Source organism: Thamnophis sirtalis, unplaced genomic scaffold (genome assembly GCF_051295495.1).
Source record: "Thamnophis sirtalis isolate CommonGarterSnake01/CBP01778 unplaced genomic scaffold, rThaSir2_p1.2 scaffold_9, whole genome shotgun sequence".
In the NCBI taxonomy this organism is placed as follows: domain Eukaryota; kingdom Metazoa; phylum Chordata; class Lepidosauria; order Squamata; family Natricidae; genus Thamnophis; species Thamnophis sirtalis.
Window position 1 is genome coordinate 45,445,114 of NW_028261389.1, and position 15,147 is coordinate 45,460,260.

Consider the following 15,147-nt stretch of genomic DNA (forward strand, 5'->3'; position numbering starts at 1 on the left):
AACAATATTATCATATACTCACTTTGTCATTTTTAGTGGATTTGGTATTTGTAACTGTTTCTGTCTAACTGTATTTATTACTTTAATTTGGGTTGCAAGATGCCTTGGGGTATATATTATGAAAGACAGACTATAAATGTCTTCAATAAATAAATAAATCTTGGCTCTACAGCAAGTTTGAATTTTCTTGAGGGCAGAAGCACGTGGTTTTTTTTTACTTCATTGTCAAAATGATTGCTAGACTGAAACTAATGTGCCACCTGGAATACCAGTGTCAAGAAGTTTAAAGATTTAATTTGTGTGGGTTACGCTTAAATAGATATAATATTTCCAATATAACTAGAACTGCATATGTTGGCCTGTCAATTGATGGGCATAATCATCCTACAAAATTGTCAATAATAACTGCTACTGTGAGGAGCCTGACACCTCTACCATTGGAGTTTAGGATTGCTGCCAAGATATCATATTTAGGACTCTGTGCTTCTTGTTTAACTGCTTAAGCATTATTACATCTTAAATTCCAATGTTTCTACTGCAAAAGACTGAAACAAAATTATATTTGTTGTACTAGTACAGGTCATAGAATATGGCAAAAATTTAAATGAAGCTGGAAAATCAATTTACTAAATATAGGTACTGGGAGGGGATGTAAAGGAACCAAGTTCTAATTTGAATTTTGGATTTCATGAAGACATTCAGTTTGAATTTGCAATTCAGTGTAAAGAATTTATCCAAAGAATCAAGTCAAATCAAAGATTTGATCTGATAAGAGTATGTATGTATGCATATCACAAATTCCATCAGATAGTTGAATTATTTCAGAAGCACCTGATCTAATTCAAATGGGTAATTTGCTTGAATCACATTCAAATGCAAGAATCAGACTCAAATATGACACATGTCTTAATACATGTGTCAAGGTATATATTTTGGACTGGCATTCAAAAAAAGTCTTTTCCATCCCAGATTAGCATTATGATCTAATGTTCCCATTGTTCTTCAACTAGATTTAATTGAAACTGTATAGCTTTTCTAATGCATTTGTTAGAAACAGTGATATATTGCCCTTCAGCCAAATGACTCCCAGGATGATTTGAAAGTAAAGTTAAAGCAACGATGAGTTCAGTGTAAAATCACACGCATGAGAAATATATAGAAATCATAGAGCTGGCTTCTGGTGATAAATAATAGAGTTTTGTGTACATGAGTACCTTGAGTTCTCCAATAGAAGACAAAAGGCCTGCTCCATAAGCCCTCAGTTGTCCATCTTGCTTACAAAGGCCAAATTCAATAGTGAAGAAATAACACTGAAAAATGAAATACACAGACACACAAATGCATATATTAGAATAAATCTAGATATACTCAAAAATCAAACAGGTCACTAGGCAAGCCCCTCTTCATACTCTTTTTTTGTTTTTAAATAAATGATGTGAAAGAAAACTACCAAATAGTAACGCCATGAATACCAGGGGTCATCATAAATCTATTTGGTGTAAATCATGGTAGGAATTGGGACTGTGCAGTGCTTCAGAATCAATGCCAAAAGGCTGTTGCAGGGTATGCACAGTGTAAAAGTGATACTTGTCTTCCATTTTTAAAGCACTTGCATTTTTATTTTGAATTATGAGGTTATCCACTGCAGCCAATATCTAATTCTTGGAAAAGTCACAGTTAGTCTAAAGTGTTGCAAGCAACTAGTGTGTTTTCACACCTGTATTATCCAAAGTACCATATTTTTCCAACTATAAGATGCTCCAGAATATAAGATGCACCTAGCTTTTGGGGAGCTTTTGGGAAAAACAAGGGGAAAAAATCTGCATCCATCTGGAATTCATCTGGCCTGTTGCCGCAGCCTGTTTGCCACTGCCACAGCCCATTCGCCGCCACCTGTTCGGCATGGCCAATTCTCCACTGCCCATTTTTCACAGAGTATAAGCTGCACATAGATTTCCACCCACTTCTTTTGGGGGGGGAACTGCATCTTATACTCTGAAAAATACAGTAGCTTTGGATAATTATATTGCACAGCCCTAATAAAAATCACCATTGTTAATGAACAAATTTATAGTGAAATAAATAAGAACATATCTGTAAATCTGCTACCCAGATTTGCAGAATGCAAATGCTGGATGTGTTTTAATAGCACATCAAAAATATTGTCTTAACGGGGACCCTGGGGGGAAAAATCACAAGCAGAATGTGAACTTTATTAAAGGGTGAAAGTGTATATATTGTAGTACTTATTTAATAATTCTTTAAAACCTATAAAGAAGAATATTTGTAGCTCAGGCTTGAAATGGGGGGACCTTGGTGCTATTTGAGCTTGGCTGTTTTCTTACAGATGTTTTATCATCCATATTAGGTAACATAATTAATGCCAGTAAGGAGTGGGGTTTGCTCTCAATTTATATTCTAGTGGCTTGTTTGACAGCTTTTTATTGGTTACTTGATTGCTTGTCTGATGTTAATCTTGGAGTTAATCTATGCTCATCTGGATGCTGATTGCTGGTGGAGAAGTAGAGTTAGGTCTTTGTTCCTTTTTAAGCTTGTTGATTGTCTCTTTTGCACAGTGTGTAGACGTTGTTTATGTCTATGTATCTATTGATGACCAATTTGTCACAATGCCACGTTTCTAGAAATTCTGTGCATTTTTTTTTATTTGGCTTGGTCTAGGATGGTCACAGTTTTCCAATTGAAACTATGGTTAAGTCTGTCTACATATTGTGAAATTAAAGAGTTTTCATCATGTCTTCGGACTGCCAGCTGGTGTTCATGGATGCATTCTGCCAATATTCTGCCCGTTTGGTTGTTGCAATCATTAAACTGTATGTAAGTGTTATTCTTTTAAGGGATTGTGTTGGTTGTGCTATATCAGGTTGAGTAGTCAGGCACTTTATGATAAAGTTGCATGGATATCAATTTTGTTGGAATATTTTTAATATTCCAGATGACAGAACACATCCATGAACACCAATTAGCAGTCAGGAGACATGATGAAAATTCTTTAATTTCATAATACATGGACAGACTTGACCATAGTTTCAAATGGGAATCTGTGATCATCCTAGACCAAGCCAAGTCCAAAAATGATGGGAATTTCATACACATAAACAATATATATGGACTATGCAAAAGAGACAGTTAGCAAGCCGAAAAGGAAACAAAAAGACCTAAGCAATAGCAATAGCAATAGCAGTAGACTTATATACCGCTTCATAGGCCTTTCAGGCCTCTCTAAGCGGTTTACAGAGAGTCAGCATATTGCCCCCAACAATCTGGGTCCTCATTTTACCCACCTCGGAAGGATGGAAGGCTGAGTCAACCCTGAGCCGGTGAGATTTGAACCGCTGACCTGCTGATCTAGCAGTAGCCTGCAGTGCTGCATTTAACCACTGCGCCACCTCTTCACCAGGAATCAGTACCCAGGTGAGTATAGATTAACTCTTAGATTAACATCAGATCAATAATCAAGTAAAAAAATATCCCAATCAAGAAATTGCCAGTCACAAATAAACAGAGGAAAACTCTATGATATAGAAGTTTTATTTTTCTTTTTTGGTGTATTTAATTCAGCCCTGACTCCTAGCAACTTTGTGAACAAGTTTCTGCAGATATCTTGGTAAATTTTCTAAAATGATTCAGTATTGCCTGCTTCCAAAGACTGAGAGAATGACTGGCCTAACTGGTTTTGTGCCTAAGGCCTCATTAGAACCCACCATTTCCCAGTTTCTAGCCTGGTACTTTAACCTCTCCACCAAACAGCTTACAATATAATACTATAATTGCCATTGTTCTGAAGCTGCTTTGTTTATATAACTGAATCCAAGAGACTGTTCATCCCACCACAAGGGATTTGCACCAGAATGACGGACTTTGGTCCTTATTTTCCCATAGATCACTTTAGCAGGGGCTTATTACCCTCACCCTCACGCTAATTTCAAAAATCAATTTCTCATGTACAGTTGGTAGTTGCTAACCTGATGACCTCTGGAAGGGTGTGCTGTTTCAACAAAGCCCTAAGTAAATTAGCTCCTTAAACCAGCTTCACAGTAGAGTAAGTTTCTTCAGGCAAAGCAAATAAGCTATACTGTTGTTTTTTTCCTATTCTTACTGCCTCGTTTGACACTTTCAATAGCTGGAAGCAGAAGTCTCTTTCAACAGGTCCAGCCATCTTCATTATGTGCAGAAATCTCTTTTGAATATTGGAAGCATTATTTGTTTATAAGATTTGTGTATAAGCCAATCACAACACACTCCAGTTACCTCAGCAAAATATTATTAAAACCTAAGGACTTAGATAATGTACAGGACCTTGTTAAGGAAAAAATGATTGTCATTTTATCTTGGTCAATAAAATTACATTGCTTCATTGCTTCATCTTGGTCAATAAAATTACATTGCGTATGAAGCCCTTTATTGGGACAAGGCCACTCTAATCGAATAGGCTGTGGATTTCCATGGATCATGGCCTTTATCTCCAGTAGATTGTGAATGCCCCTTTTTTACCAAGATGCATGGCTTTATTTGTTTAAATATAATTATCCAATAGCTTATTTATGTGCTTTCTTATGGATTTAATTGTGAAATTTTAACAGCTTTTAGTCTGCATGGTTTATAAACACAGACAAATAAATATAAGCAAATAATTTAACATGGACATCTTCCAAAGAGGATGTACTAGCTGAATATATAATGTATCATCTATTTCAGTTCTCTCTTTTTAATGCAACAGATGTCAAAAACTTGTTTCTCTATAGGTTGGGTGTCTATTTATTTATTTGATTTAAAATAGTACTTTTATGGACAAATATGGTACATTCCCAAGATTGTGGAATGGAAGGGGAAGAGGAGGAGAGGGAAGGAGAGGTAAGGGATAAAAATCAAGATAAAAGCCATACCTTCTAAGATATCAAAAGATATCCCTAAAAATATTGAAATAAACTCTAATTCTGACTGGATTCCCAATTCCCTTATGCAAGAGAATGGTTATTAGGCAGAAATCAGGACCATAGACAGTTCCCAAAGAAATCTCTGTGGGCTAAGCTAAAAAAAACAACTTCCTGCTGTATTTCCACAATATGAAAAGACTTTGGTCTGATTGTATTTTTTGTCTCAGTATATTGTATAAATCCATCCCATTTGATCAGTTTGTGATTCAGCGTATTGCACAGACCAGAAAATTGGTTAATTTAGTAGCCAGTTCAGTTTTAGAAATAAAGTCATTAGGTGTTTTTGCTTCTATAATGCAGAAGGAAGAGATATAGTACTGGGAAAATATTCTCTGAATCCAAGAAAAGCAGAAGGGCAGTCCTCAGGCTGGGAGGCCACAGAAGACAATACTGAAGATTTCTCCTTAATGAGGCACTTTGGCTTCTCTCTTTCTTATTGTCAAGCCGCACACAGCTGGACAAGATCAAGGAACCAAGAAGTACACAATATCTCAGTAAGGTTTCTTTAATGCTGGTTGGCAGTAAATACAAAGTCTTACTTAGAAATAGGAATTTTTCATCTTCATTTTCAATGAACTAAGTAAGACAGTTTATCTTTAAGCAATTGAAATGTTCTTTTCCTTTGTAGACTTCCTACAATCTTTCACACCCAGAGAATACAATAACTAAATCCTACTTTATAAATAGTTCATACATCATGCAACTTCATTATTTGACTGAACTATGTTTAACTTAATAAACAAACCAGTTGTTTTGGAACACCATTATTGTCCATATACCATAAGTTATCAATCATACATATAAGGAAAAACAAAGGTTCCTGGCAGTTTTATATGGTTTGTATTTGCCAAATTCTAATTTTCATCAATATTGTGTTTGATTAAACTCTTTTCTATGAAAAAGCTACTAAAATACTTTCACTGAATACAAACTATGGCAGTTTCAGTCTAGTTCAGAAAGGCTTGTTAAACCATTAAATGAAGTATCTCACCCAATGCTGATCATTAGTTTTTAATACAATTATTTTCACGTTTCCAAATATTCAGGAAATTATATTTGTTGATAACCTTTTTTTAGTATGGTTTGGGAAATTTTTCCAGTAATAAAGCTTGCTGATTAAGAAAACCATTTCTTTACATAAATACTAAAGGCTTTTAATATTTTTAACTGTTCTTAATTTAAAAGCAAGTAATTAAAAGCATTTCTCAAACAAATTGCATGATTTAATAAACATGCTTTTGGTGCTTATATTTTGTTTGATTAAATATATCATTGTTCTTTTTATGACAATGAAACCAATGGTGGTTCTTTCTATATATGAAGAGTTTTCTCTTTATCCATTTTGAAAATGTTTGTGTCTACACATCAAAAGGTTGTGGTAGATAGGTATGTTAAGGCTCATAAGCTTCATAAGATGCTCATGCCTGTGGTATATATTACAATAGTTTAATACATTTTTTATTATTGAAGTATTTTGTACACTCCCATTATTTTCATTAAATGAATCTAAGTATGAACATACTCTCCACTTCAAATGATGCTTACTCATGTGCAAAGGCATCTTGAATTTGGGCCAATGGAAGCTATTCCATTAATGACAACAGGAGCCAAGGAAGTCCTACAAGGGAATAATCAGCAGGGAGTTTATTCTGTTGGGCCATTAAACTGGAGCCTGCTGTGGAAATGATCAATGCAATCTGCAGAGCCAGCAGAAGTGCAGCTGATAAATAGAAACAAAAGTTTCTAACTTGCCTATGGATTTATATGATGAAGCCATGACCTCTTGTCAAAAGCGTCTTTTGGAGACTAGAAATCAGCAATGGAAAGCCATTACAACAATGGTTTAAAAATATAGCTAAAGCAGAGACAAAATAACATGGCTGTCAGTAATTGTTACATTTTCATATCAGAATGGACAGATTTAGTTGAAGAAAATTGCACAGGCAGATCTGACATCAATACCTGGAAATATTCCATAGGCTACCATTCTTCTTTAAGCTTCTTGAACACAATACTGTAGTGATTAGGAGAAGAAAGCATGGATTTATTTTAAAAAACGAATCTTATTTCATTATGATTATATAGGTTTCTTAAGATATTGTGGGAATGCTATGGATTTAACATATTATTACTCCACAAAGCAGATGACAAAGTATCTGATATCATTTGGACTAGCAAACTTTTTAGTATGACCTCAATAATATGTTTTGTAGGTGGTTCCACAGCTGGTTTGGCATACTTATTCAAATAATGTGCATCAGTTTTTCTTCATGAAATTGGAGTACAATATCAAATAGCATCTATAACATTCAATCCTGAATCTTGGACTTTCCAGCATATGCATTCATAATCAAGAAGTCAAAAAAATCTCCATATAACACAAACTAGGAAATAGCTAAAGCCCTAAAATAAAAAACAAAATTCAGTTTTTAAAAATTAGAGATACAGAAATAACAGAATGAAATTTAATATAAAAAGCATAGGTACTTTTGGTTAGAAAAAATAAATAAATGTACCAGTATAGGATGGGGAACACTTGGTTTAGAATTATGCTTAATTATAAACCAAATACCTGAAAAGAATTTTAAAATTATGCTTAATTAGAAACCAAATAAGAATGAGAAGTTTGATGTGGCTAACAGGTCAAATGCAATTTAGGCTTCTTCAGCAGAAATATGTGTTTCAAATTACAATAAATATTGGTTCTATTTCATCTGATGGATTCCCTTCAATAACATGTCAATTCTGGACACATTTTAAGAAAGATTAAGAGAAAATGGTGCAGGTACATCAAGGTCTTGCTAGAAAGATGAGCAGATTAATCTTGAGGAAAGCCAACAGATGGAGGGGTGGATGAGGAAAATAATGCCACTTCAAGTACAAAGAAGAGTTATCATAAAGAGGATTGAGATTTATTTGGTATCATCTCGAGGTGATAAATGGTTAAATTGTGGGTCAGCTCTAGGTATGAAACTCTTTCAAATAATGAGATTATTTCCACTATAGTGGAATAAATTATCAAGGGAGGAGCTGAAGTCCACTTCATTGGAAGTGGTCAAAGATGGGAATCAATCTAATAAAAATGCTTTAATCTGGATTTTTGTACTGAATGGAGGTTGGAATTCAATGACTTCAAATCACCAGGACCGGATGGATTACACCCCAGGGTTCTGAAGGAACTGGCAGACGAGATCTCAGAACCACTAAACTATATCTTTCAGATATCCTGGAGCACCAGGGAACTACCAGAGGACTGGAAAAGAGCTGAAGTGGCTCCCATCTTCAAAAAAGGGGGGAAAAACAGATCCAGGAAACTACACACCTATCAACCTGACCTTAATACCAGGAAAGATTCTGGAAAAAATAATCAAGCAACGAATTAGCAAACACCTAAAAGCAAACAAAGTAATAGCCAAAAGCCAACATGGGTTTGTCAAAAACAGATCATGCCAGACTAAACTTATTGCATTCTTTGATAATGTGACAAAATTAGTGGACCAGAGGAATGCAGTCGATATAATTTACTTGGACTTCAGTAAGGCACTTGATAAGGTAGACCATAACCTGCTATAGATAAAGTAGAAGAATGTGGGTTAGACAGCATCACCACCAGATGGATTCGTAATTGGCTGACCAACCGCACTCAATGTGTAGTCCTCAATGGAACTGCCTCTTCATGGAGGGAAGTATGCAGTGGAGTACCCCAAGGCTCTGTTTTGGGCCCAGTACTCTTCAACATCTTCATCAATGATTTGGATGAGGGAATAAATGGGGAACTCATCATACTTGCAGATGACACCAAGCTGGAAGGAATAGCCAACACTCCAGAAAATAGGCTAAAGATACAGAAGGATCTTGACAAACTTGAACATTGGGCACTATCTAATAAAATGAAATTCAATGATGAAAAGAGTAAGGTTCTACATTTAGGCAAGAAAAATGAAATGCACAGGTACAGTATAGGTGGTACCTTGCTCAATAGTAGTAACTGTGAAAGGGATCTTGGAATCCTAGTGGACAACCATTTAAATATGAGCCAGCAGTGTGCAGCAGCTGCCAAAAAAGCCAACACAGTTCTAGGCTGCATAAACAGAGGGATAGAATTAAGATCACGTGAAGTGTTAATACCACTTTATAATGCCTTGGTAAGGCCACACTTGGAATACTGCATTCAGTTTTGGTCACCACAATGTAGAAAAGATGTGGAGACTCTAGAAAGAGTACATAGAAGAGCATCAAAGATGATTAGGGGACTGGAGACTAAAACATATGAAGGACGGTTGCAGGACTGGGTATGTCTAGTTTAATAGAAAGAAGGACTAGGGGAGACATGATAGCAGTGTTCCAATATCTCAGGGGTTGCCACAAAGAAGAGGGAGTCAAACTATTTTTCAAGGCACCTGAGGGTAGAACAAAAAGCAATGGGTGGAAACTAATCAAGGAGAGAAGCAACTTAGAACTGAGGAGAAATTTCTTGACAGTTAGAACAATTAATCAATGGAATAGCTTGCCTCCAGAAGTTGTGAATTCCCCAACAGTGGAAGTCTTTAAAAAGATGTTGGATAGCCACTTGTCTGAAACGGTATAGGGTTTCCTGCAGGAGGTTGGACTAGAAAACCTCCGAGGTCCCTTCCAACTCTGCTATTGTATTGTATTGTATTGTATTGTATTGACTTAAATGGGCCCTTCCAAATCTTTGGGCAAGAAAACAAATAAAGTAAACATATTTGGGCATAAATAAAACTGCAATGTTCTGTAAAGTTGTCCAGCTGTTTTAGTTGTGAATGCAAAGAAGCTATTTTGATTGTAACAGATTGCATCTCGCCCCTCTACAATATTTTTGATGGCTTTGTGGCTTAACTTTTTTAGAGATTGGACCCTGAGCTTGGTTGAGAAGAAAACTTAGTCTTTACCTCTTTATGAAAGAACCTATCTAGCAGGTATTTTAATGTGCAGACTGAGGACCACCAATACAACTGGGCATAGCTAAAGATATTTTCTGAAAATGTATGCATTAAGATCTGTTCGTTGTTACATAACAGCATGATCAAAAATATTGCTTTCATATTTAAATTTGAATATGCTAACCCAACACAGGAAGCTAAAAAACAAAGCAATAAATATAGAAAGTCCTGCTGAGAGAATTCATCTGCTATAGCACTATTTTTAATCATTGTTAGTGCAAACCACATGAAAATAAGCTAAAAAATCAAATCCCAGAAGCATGAAGCAAATGAAGTTCCTTGCACTCGATTTCCTCCTAAAATTCTGGAAGATTTCTCTCAGATTTATAACTCCACTCTTCATAAAAACTGAAACCAGAATAAGTATAGAATCACCATATTCTCACCACATTACAGCTTATGCTTATCTCTATTGCCAATTGAGAACTTCCAGCGAGTGGCAAACTACTGTTCCCAGCAACAACAGTGAGCATAATTAATATTGCAGCTATTTCCATATACTCTATTTCTATATTAATACTTAAGGCTACAACTGGAGTAAGCTCAATTACTTGTATGACCAAACATACAATTACACTCCAAGACAGATCTCCTGAACTTAATAAATAATTAATTATAGATACAGAAATTTAATGTTTGAATTCATTCATTTTCACAGAGCTGAAGAGCCTTTTAAGATACCAAATCCAATCTCCCGGAAGAACCAAAGACAAAATGTTCCAGGTTTATGATTGTTAAGCCCCCACTTGCCCTACTAAAATGAGGGAGTATCCATTACTCCTCTGACTGATTGGTCCACTCTCAAACTGCTCTTATTATTTTCAAACTGTCAAAATAAATTTACTTTGTCCAATTTAAATTTCTGCCCTGCATCCAAGAACAAAAGAAAACAAATCTTGACTTTCTTTAATATGACATTCTTTTGAATGTTGAACAGTGCCTTCTTTCTTCGGTTCTCAGGGTTAAATATTCTCTGTTGTTTCTATTCCTTTTCATGGGATCTCATTTCCAATCCCCTGATTATTTTTGCTCCCTTTTCTGATTCTGCCAGTCCTTCTGAATGCTGCTTAAAAATGTGGTGCTCGGAACTGACTACAGTCTTTAAAGCTAGGTTTAGTGAATATAGAATAAAGATGAACCTCTTCTTCCCATGATATGAAAACTGCATTTTTATTGATGCAACCTAAAATTACATTTGTCTTTTAAAAATCCATATAATACTGTTGATATTCATTTATATTTATACCCATTGTGCAAACAATTACTATTCCAAAATCTTTTTCATAACTCTTATTACCAAGCCTCAGAGACTTTACTTGTGCATTTGATTTATTTATTTCTAAGTGAATAATTTTGCATTTATTTCTGTTAACTTCCATTTTGTTATTTTCAGCCCATTTCTGTAAGCTATTGAAACAAAGCCCCTTTCAGAAAATGTAATGCTTATCATTCTGTCAAGACATGGTCTCTGATCTACTTGTAATTACCCTGTTCTCCAATGAAAAGGAGAAAAAAAAACCATTAGTCCACTTTCTCCTTTTTCCAATGCACACTGTCTGTGTGGCTGTTTTCCCAAAGTCTGAGCTATTGGAACAAGGAGTAGTTTCTTGTCATTGTTCCTGCTTATAAATACTCAGAGATAGTAAAGATGATGGCATGATACCATAACTGATTGTATCATATTGATTTTTCTCAGTCACCTTGCAGTGAAGAGGGCGGAAAACAAATTTAGTAAATTTCCTAATAATTCCATTTCCTTTATTGTCTTTCTTGCTGGTCAGCATCAACTGAAGATAGCTGATCCTTTTGTTCTTTCTTTCACCATCTGAAGAATAAAATTTTCAGTAACACTGAATTTCTGGAATGACCATGCTTGACAAAGTTTGCTTCCCAAGACGAGTTGTTACCTCATCCCTCAATTTACTTTGGGAAAACTTGATTGGGCAGCAATATAGATAGCAAAAGTACTATTTCCTGTTCTATATTTCTTTGTGAGGCCCTCGAGTTGTCCAATCAAACTTCTAATAGTTTAATTGAACAAACTATATGGATTTTCCACACAAAACCTAATCTACACTGGCTATGCAAAAGCTCTGTCAAAAAATAAAGGAGCACATTCTCAAGACTTAAAAAAGAACTGGAGCTGTGCTCTATAAATCTATAGTTTAGGCATGCTAAGGAGACAATTCACAGTATTTAATTATTTCACCAACATTCTATGCCCTCACTTTTATATTTGCCAGATTTGATCTAGTACATTCCTCTCTTTTGGAAGGGAGATTCAATGACATATCTGTATAAGAATACTTAAGCTGATGAATCCTGGAAGCAATTGGATCAATACTGCGTGTAAATTGTTGCTGTACATTGGCATAAAGACTGAACTGCATCTCTTTTACCTTTACCAGACACTGCAAAACAGATATCAATATTTATATTTTCCCCCTTAAGAGACACCTCAGAGATGACTTTTTGGAAGGTAGATCAAGCTCAGTCACCATTGCTATTCACTGTAATGTAGTGGTGTAGCCTAGTTTTATCTAATCAATCCGTTTTCAAAAAAGGTTTAGTTGTCTTGATGTTATAGCCAATTTTGGTCACTAGCAATAATAAAGTATTCTGAAAAATAATATATTCCTTTGCTCATTTTAAGCTATATATTGTCTAGGGTACGATAATATGCATTTGTTTGGATTTCTAAACAAATACTTTTGACCCACAGTGGAACAACCCTTTATCCTAATCCTCCTTTATTAAACACAAGGAAAATCTTTTGGTAAATGTAGTGGAAATAAATTGTAGTTTTCCATAAAATTAGAATTAAAATTCTTGTTATAGATCTTACAATTGTATTTTTACCTTTTTTTTCTAATAAATATAAGCCATCTTGACCTAATATAAGAAAAAAAGAGGTTATGTAAAGAAATATTTTCCATGGTTCACCATCAACATTTTCCCTTGATTACCATAAATTTGGTAATAGCTTTTGGGCTCATCGAGCAGCCAACTCCAGGCTATGCTCTACACATAACCAACCACAGATTCAGGTAAAATTCTATTAGAACACAACATGAGAAAAAGTCATTACTAGCAGCTGCATGCCACATTGTCCCAGGTCAGATAATACAAAAGCGGAGAGATCTCATCTAGGAAGAAAAAGAACTAGCAGCCTAATACTGTATAAACACACAGCAATCAATATTATTTATTTATTGAATTTATTTAGTTATTAGTTAATTGATTATACAATTAAAAATATCAGTATACTATTCAGTTTTTAGCTAAAATGGGAACAATATACACCACAGCCCAATTATAATTATACTAAAACCTTTCCAAAATGAAATGTTTTTATGAGGTAGCATAATAACTTCATATCAGGTGAAGTTGAAAAAAATGTCCTTGGAGTGAAAAATTAAGTAGGAGCTCTTTCTTCAGGCAGCATGAATGTCACTCAAAGCTCTGACTGTCCATTGTCTAAAAACAAAGAGGGGGAGGGGGAATTCAGTTCTTACAAAATGAATGGACAGAGTTGCTGCTACAAAATTTGCCTCATCATTTAATTATTAGAATATCTAATGTAATGAAGCATAAGGCATGTTTCTGGCTGGCTTGCAGTGTTTAAAACCTCCTCTGAAATGGAAAGAATAGTGTCTCCATTTCATATTTCCCTGTGTTTCAGACAACATACTTTTGCAAATACACAAAGCCTCATAGAAAGTTTGCCACTTTATTGATAATTTTCACTTAACTTTATAAATTCCAACAATACAGGTAGTCCTCAACTTACAACAGTTCATTTAGTGACCACTCAAAGTTAGAACAATATGGAAAGAAGTTATTTTCCCCATGGTCAAGTGATCAGAATTTAGATGTTTGATAACTGGTTCATATTTAACGCAGCTGCAGTGTCCTGGGATCATGTGATCACCTTTTCCAAATTTCTAGCAAGTAGGGTCAATGTGGAAGCAAAATTCATTTAACACCATATTACTAAATTAATAATTTTAGTGATTTACTTAACAATTGTGGCTAGAAGGTTCATAAAATGGGGCAAAACATTTTTGGCATCTGTCTCGCTTAGCCACATAAATGTTGGGCTCAATTGTGGTCATAAGTCAAGGACCACCTGTAATAGCCCCACCAAAATCCTTTTATCTTCTCTTTCTGGCCTGGCTATATGGGCATGCCAATAAACTTGGATTTTTTTTAGAAATACTTTTCTAATATAGGTGGCGCAAGGCTATTGTTAAATTATTAGACCTACTTATTTTGATGTTGTTTTAAATATCTTTTTAAATCATACAATAAAAGGATGCTTTATGCTTCTTTACTTGGGATGGGATGGCTCAGTGGCTAAGATGCTGAGCTTGTCAATCAGAAAGGTTGGTAGTTTGGTGGTTCGAACCCCAAGCGCCACGTAACGGAATGAGCTCCCGTTACTTGTCCCAGCTTCTGCCAACCTAGCAATTCGAAAGCATGTAAGAATGCAAGTAGAAAAATAGGAACCACCTTTGGTGGGAAGGTAACAGCATTCTGTGAGCCTTCAACGTTTAGTCATGCTGGCCACATGACCACAGAGACGTCTTTGGGCAGTGCTAGCTCTTTGGTTTTGAAATAGAGATGAGCACCTATTGTCAGGAATGACTAGCACATATATGCGAGGGGAACCTTTACCTTTATGCTTCTTTAGAAAAATTCCTTTCAGAGATTTTATATATAGTTTGCTAAAAATATTTAAGAGGGTGATAGAATGGCAATTAGAAAGTAACCTATTATTCTTTTGGTACAAGAGACATCATTCTTTTCTCATTCTCATTCTTTTGGTACAAGAGACATCATTGTTAGGGGTATCTCTGTTGGGAAACAGAAAGTAGTGCAGCGGAATGTACAGCTAGAGAGAAAGAATGTTGCTAGTAGAAACACACGAATAGAGTTGCAGACACTGCTAGTAAAAACAAGTAGCTTTACTACTGATAATTGCTTCATAAGCAGTGATATAGTAGATATTAGTCCAAACACAATTCAAAGAACAAACAATAGCTTACAGTCACAGTTCACATTCCAGTCATCAAGTCAACAAGCATAGGACAAGCAGAGAGAGAGAGAGAGCTTTCTTGACTTCTTCTTATAGTAAAGTTAATTACAGCTGTTAAGTACATCCACTCATTTAAAACAACGACCATTTGTTGTGTGTGTGTGTGTGTGTGTATGTATGTGTGTGTGTG

General features: G+C 35.2%; 1 protein-coding gene across 1 annotated transcript in view; it reads right to left on the reverse strand.

Annotated features, from left to right (window-relative positions):
* The window catches only part of TPH2 (tryptophan hydroxylase 2), an 86,239-nt gene that overhangs the window by 9,040 nt on the left and 62,052 nt on the right, over positions 1–15,147 (reverse strand). The window contains exon 9 of the mRNA XM_014057198.2: positions 1,215–1,310. Coding sequence (XP_013912673.1) covers positions 1,215–1,310 — 96 coding nt within the window. The remainder of the gene's footprint in view (positions 1–1,214; positions 1,311–15,147) is intronic.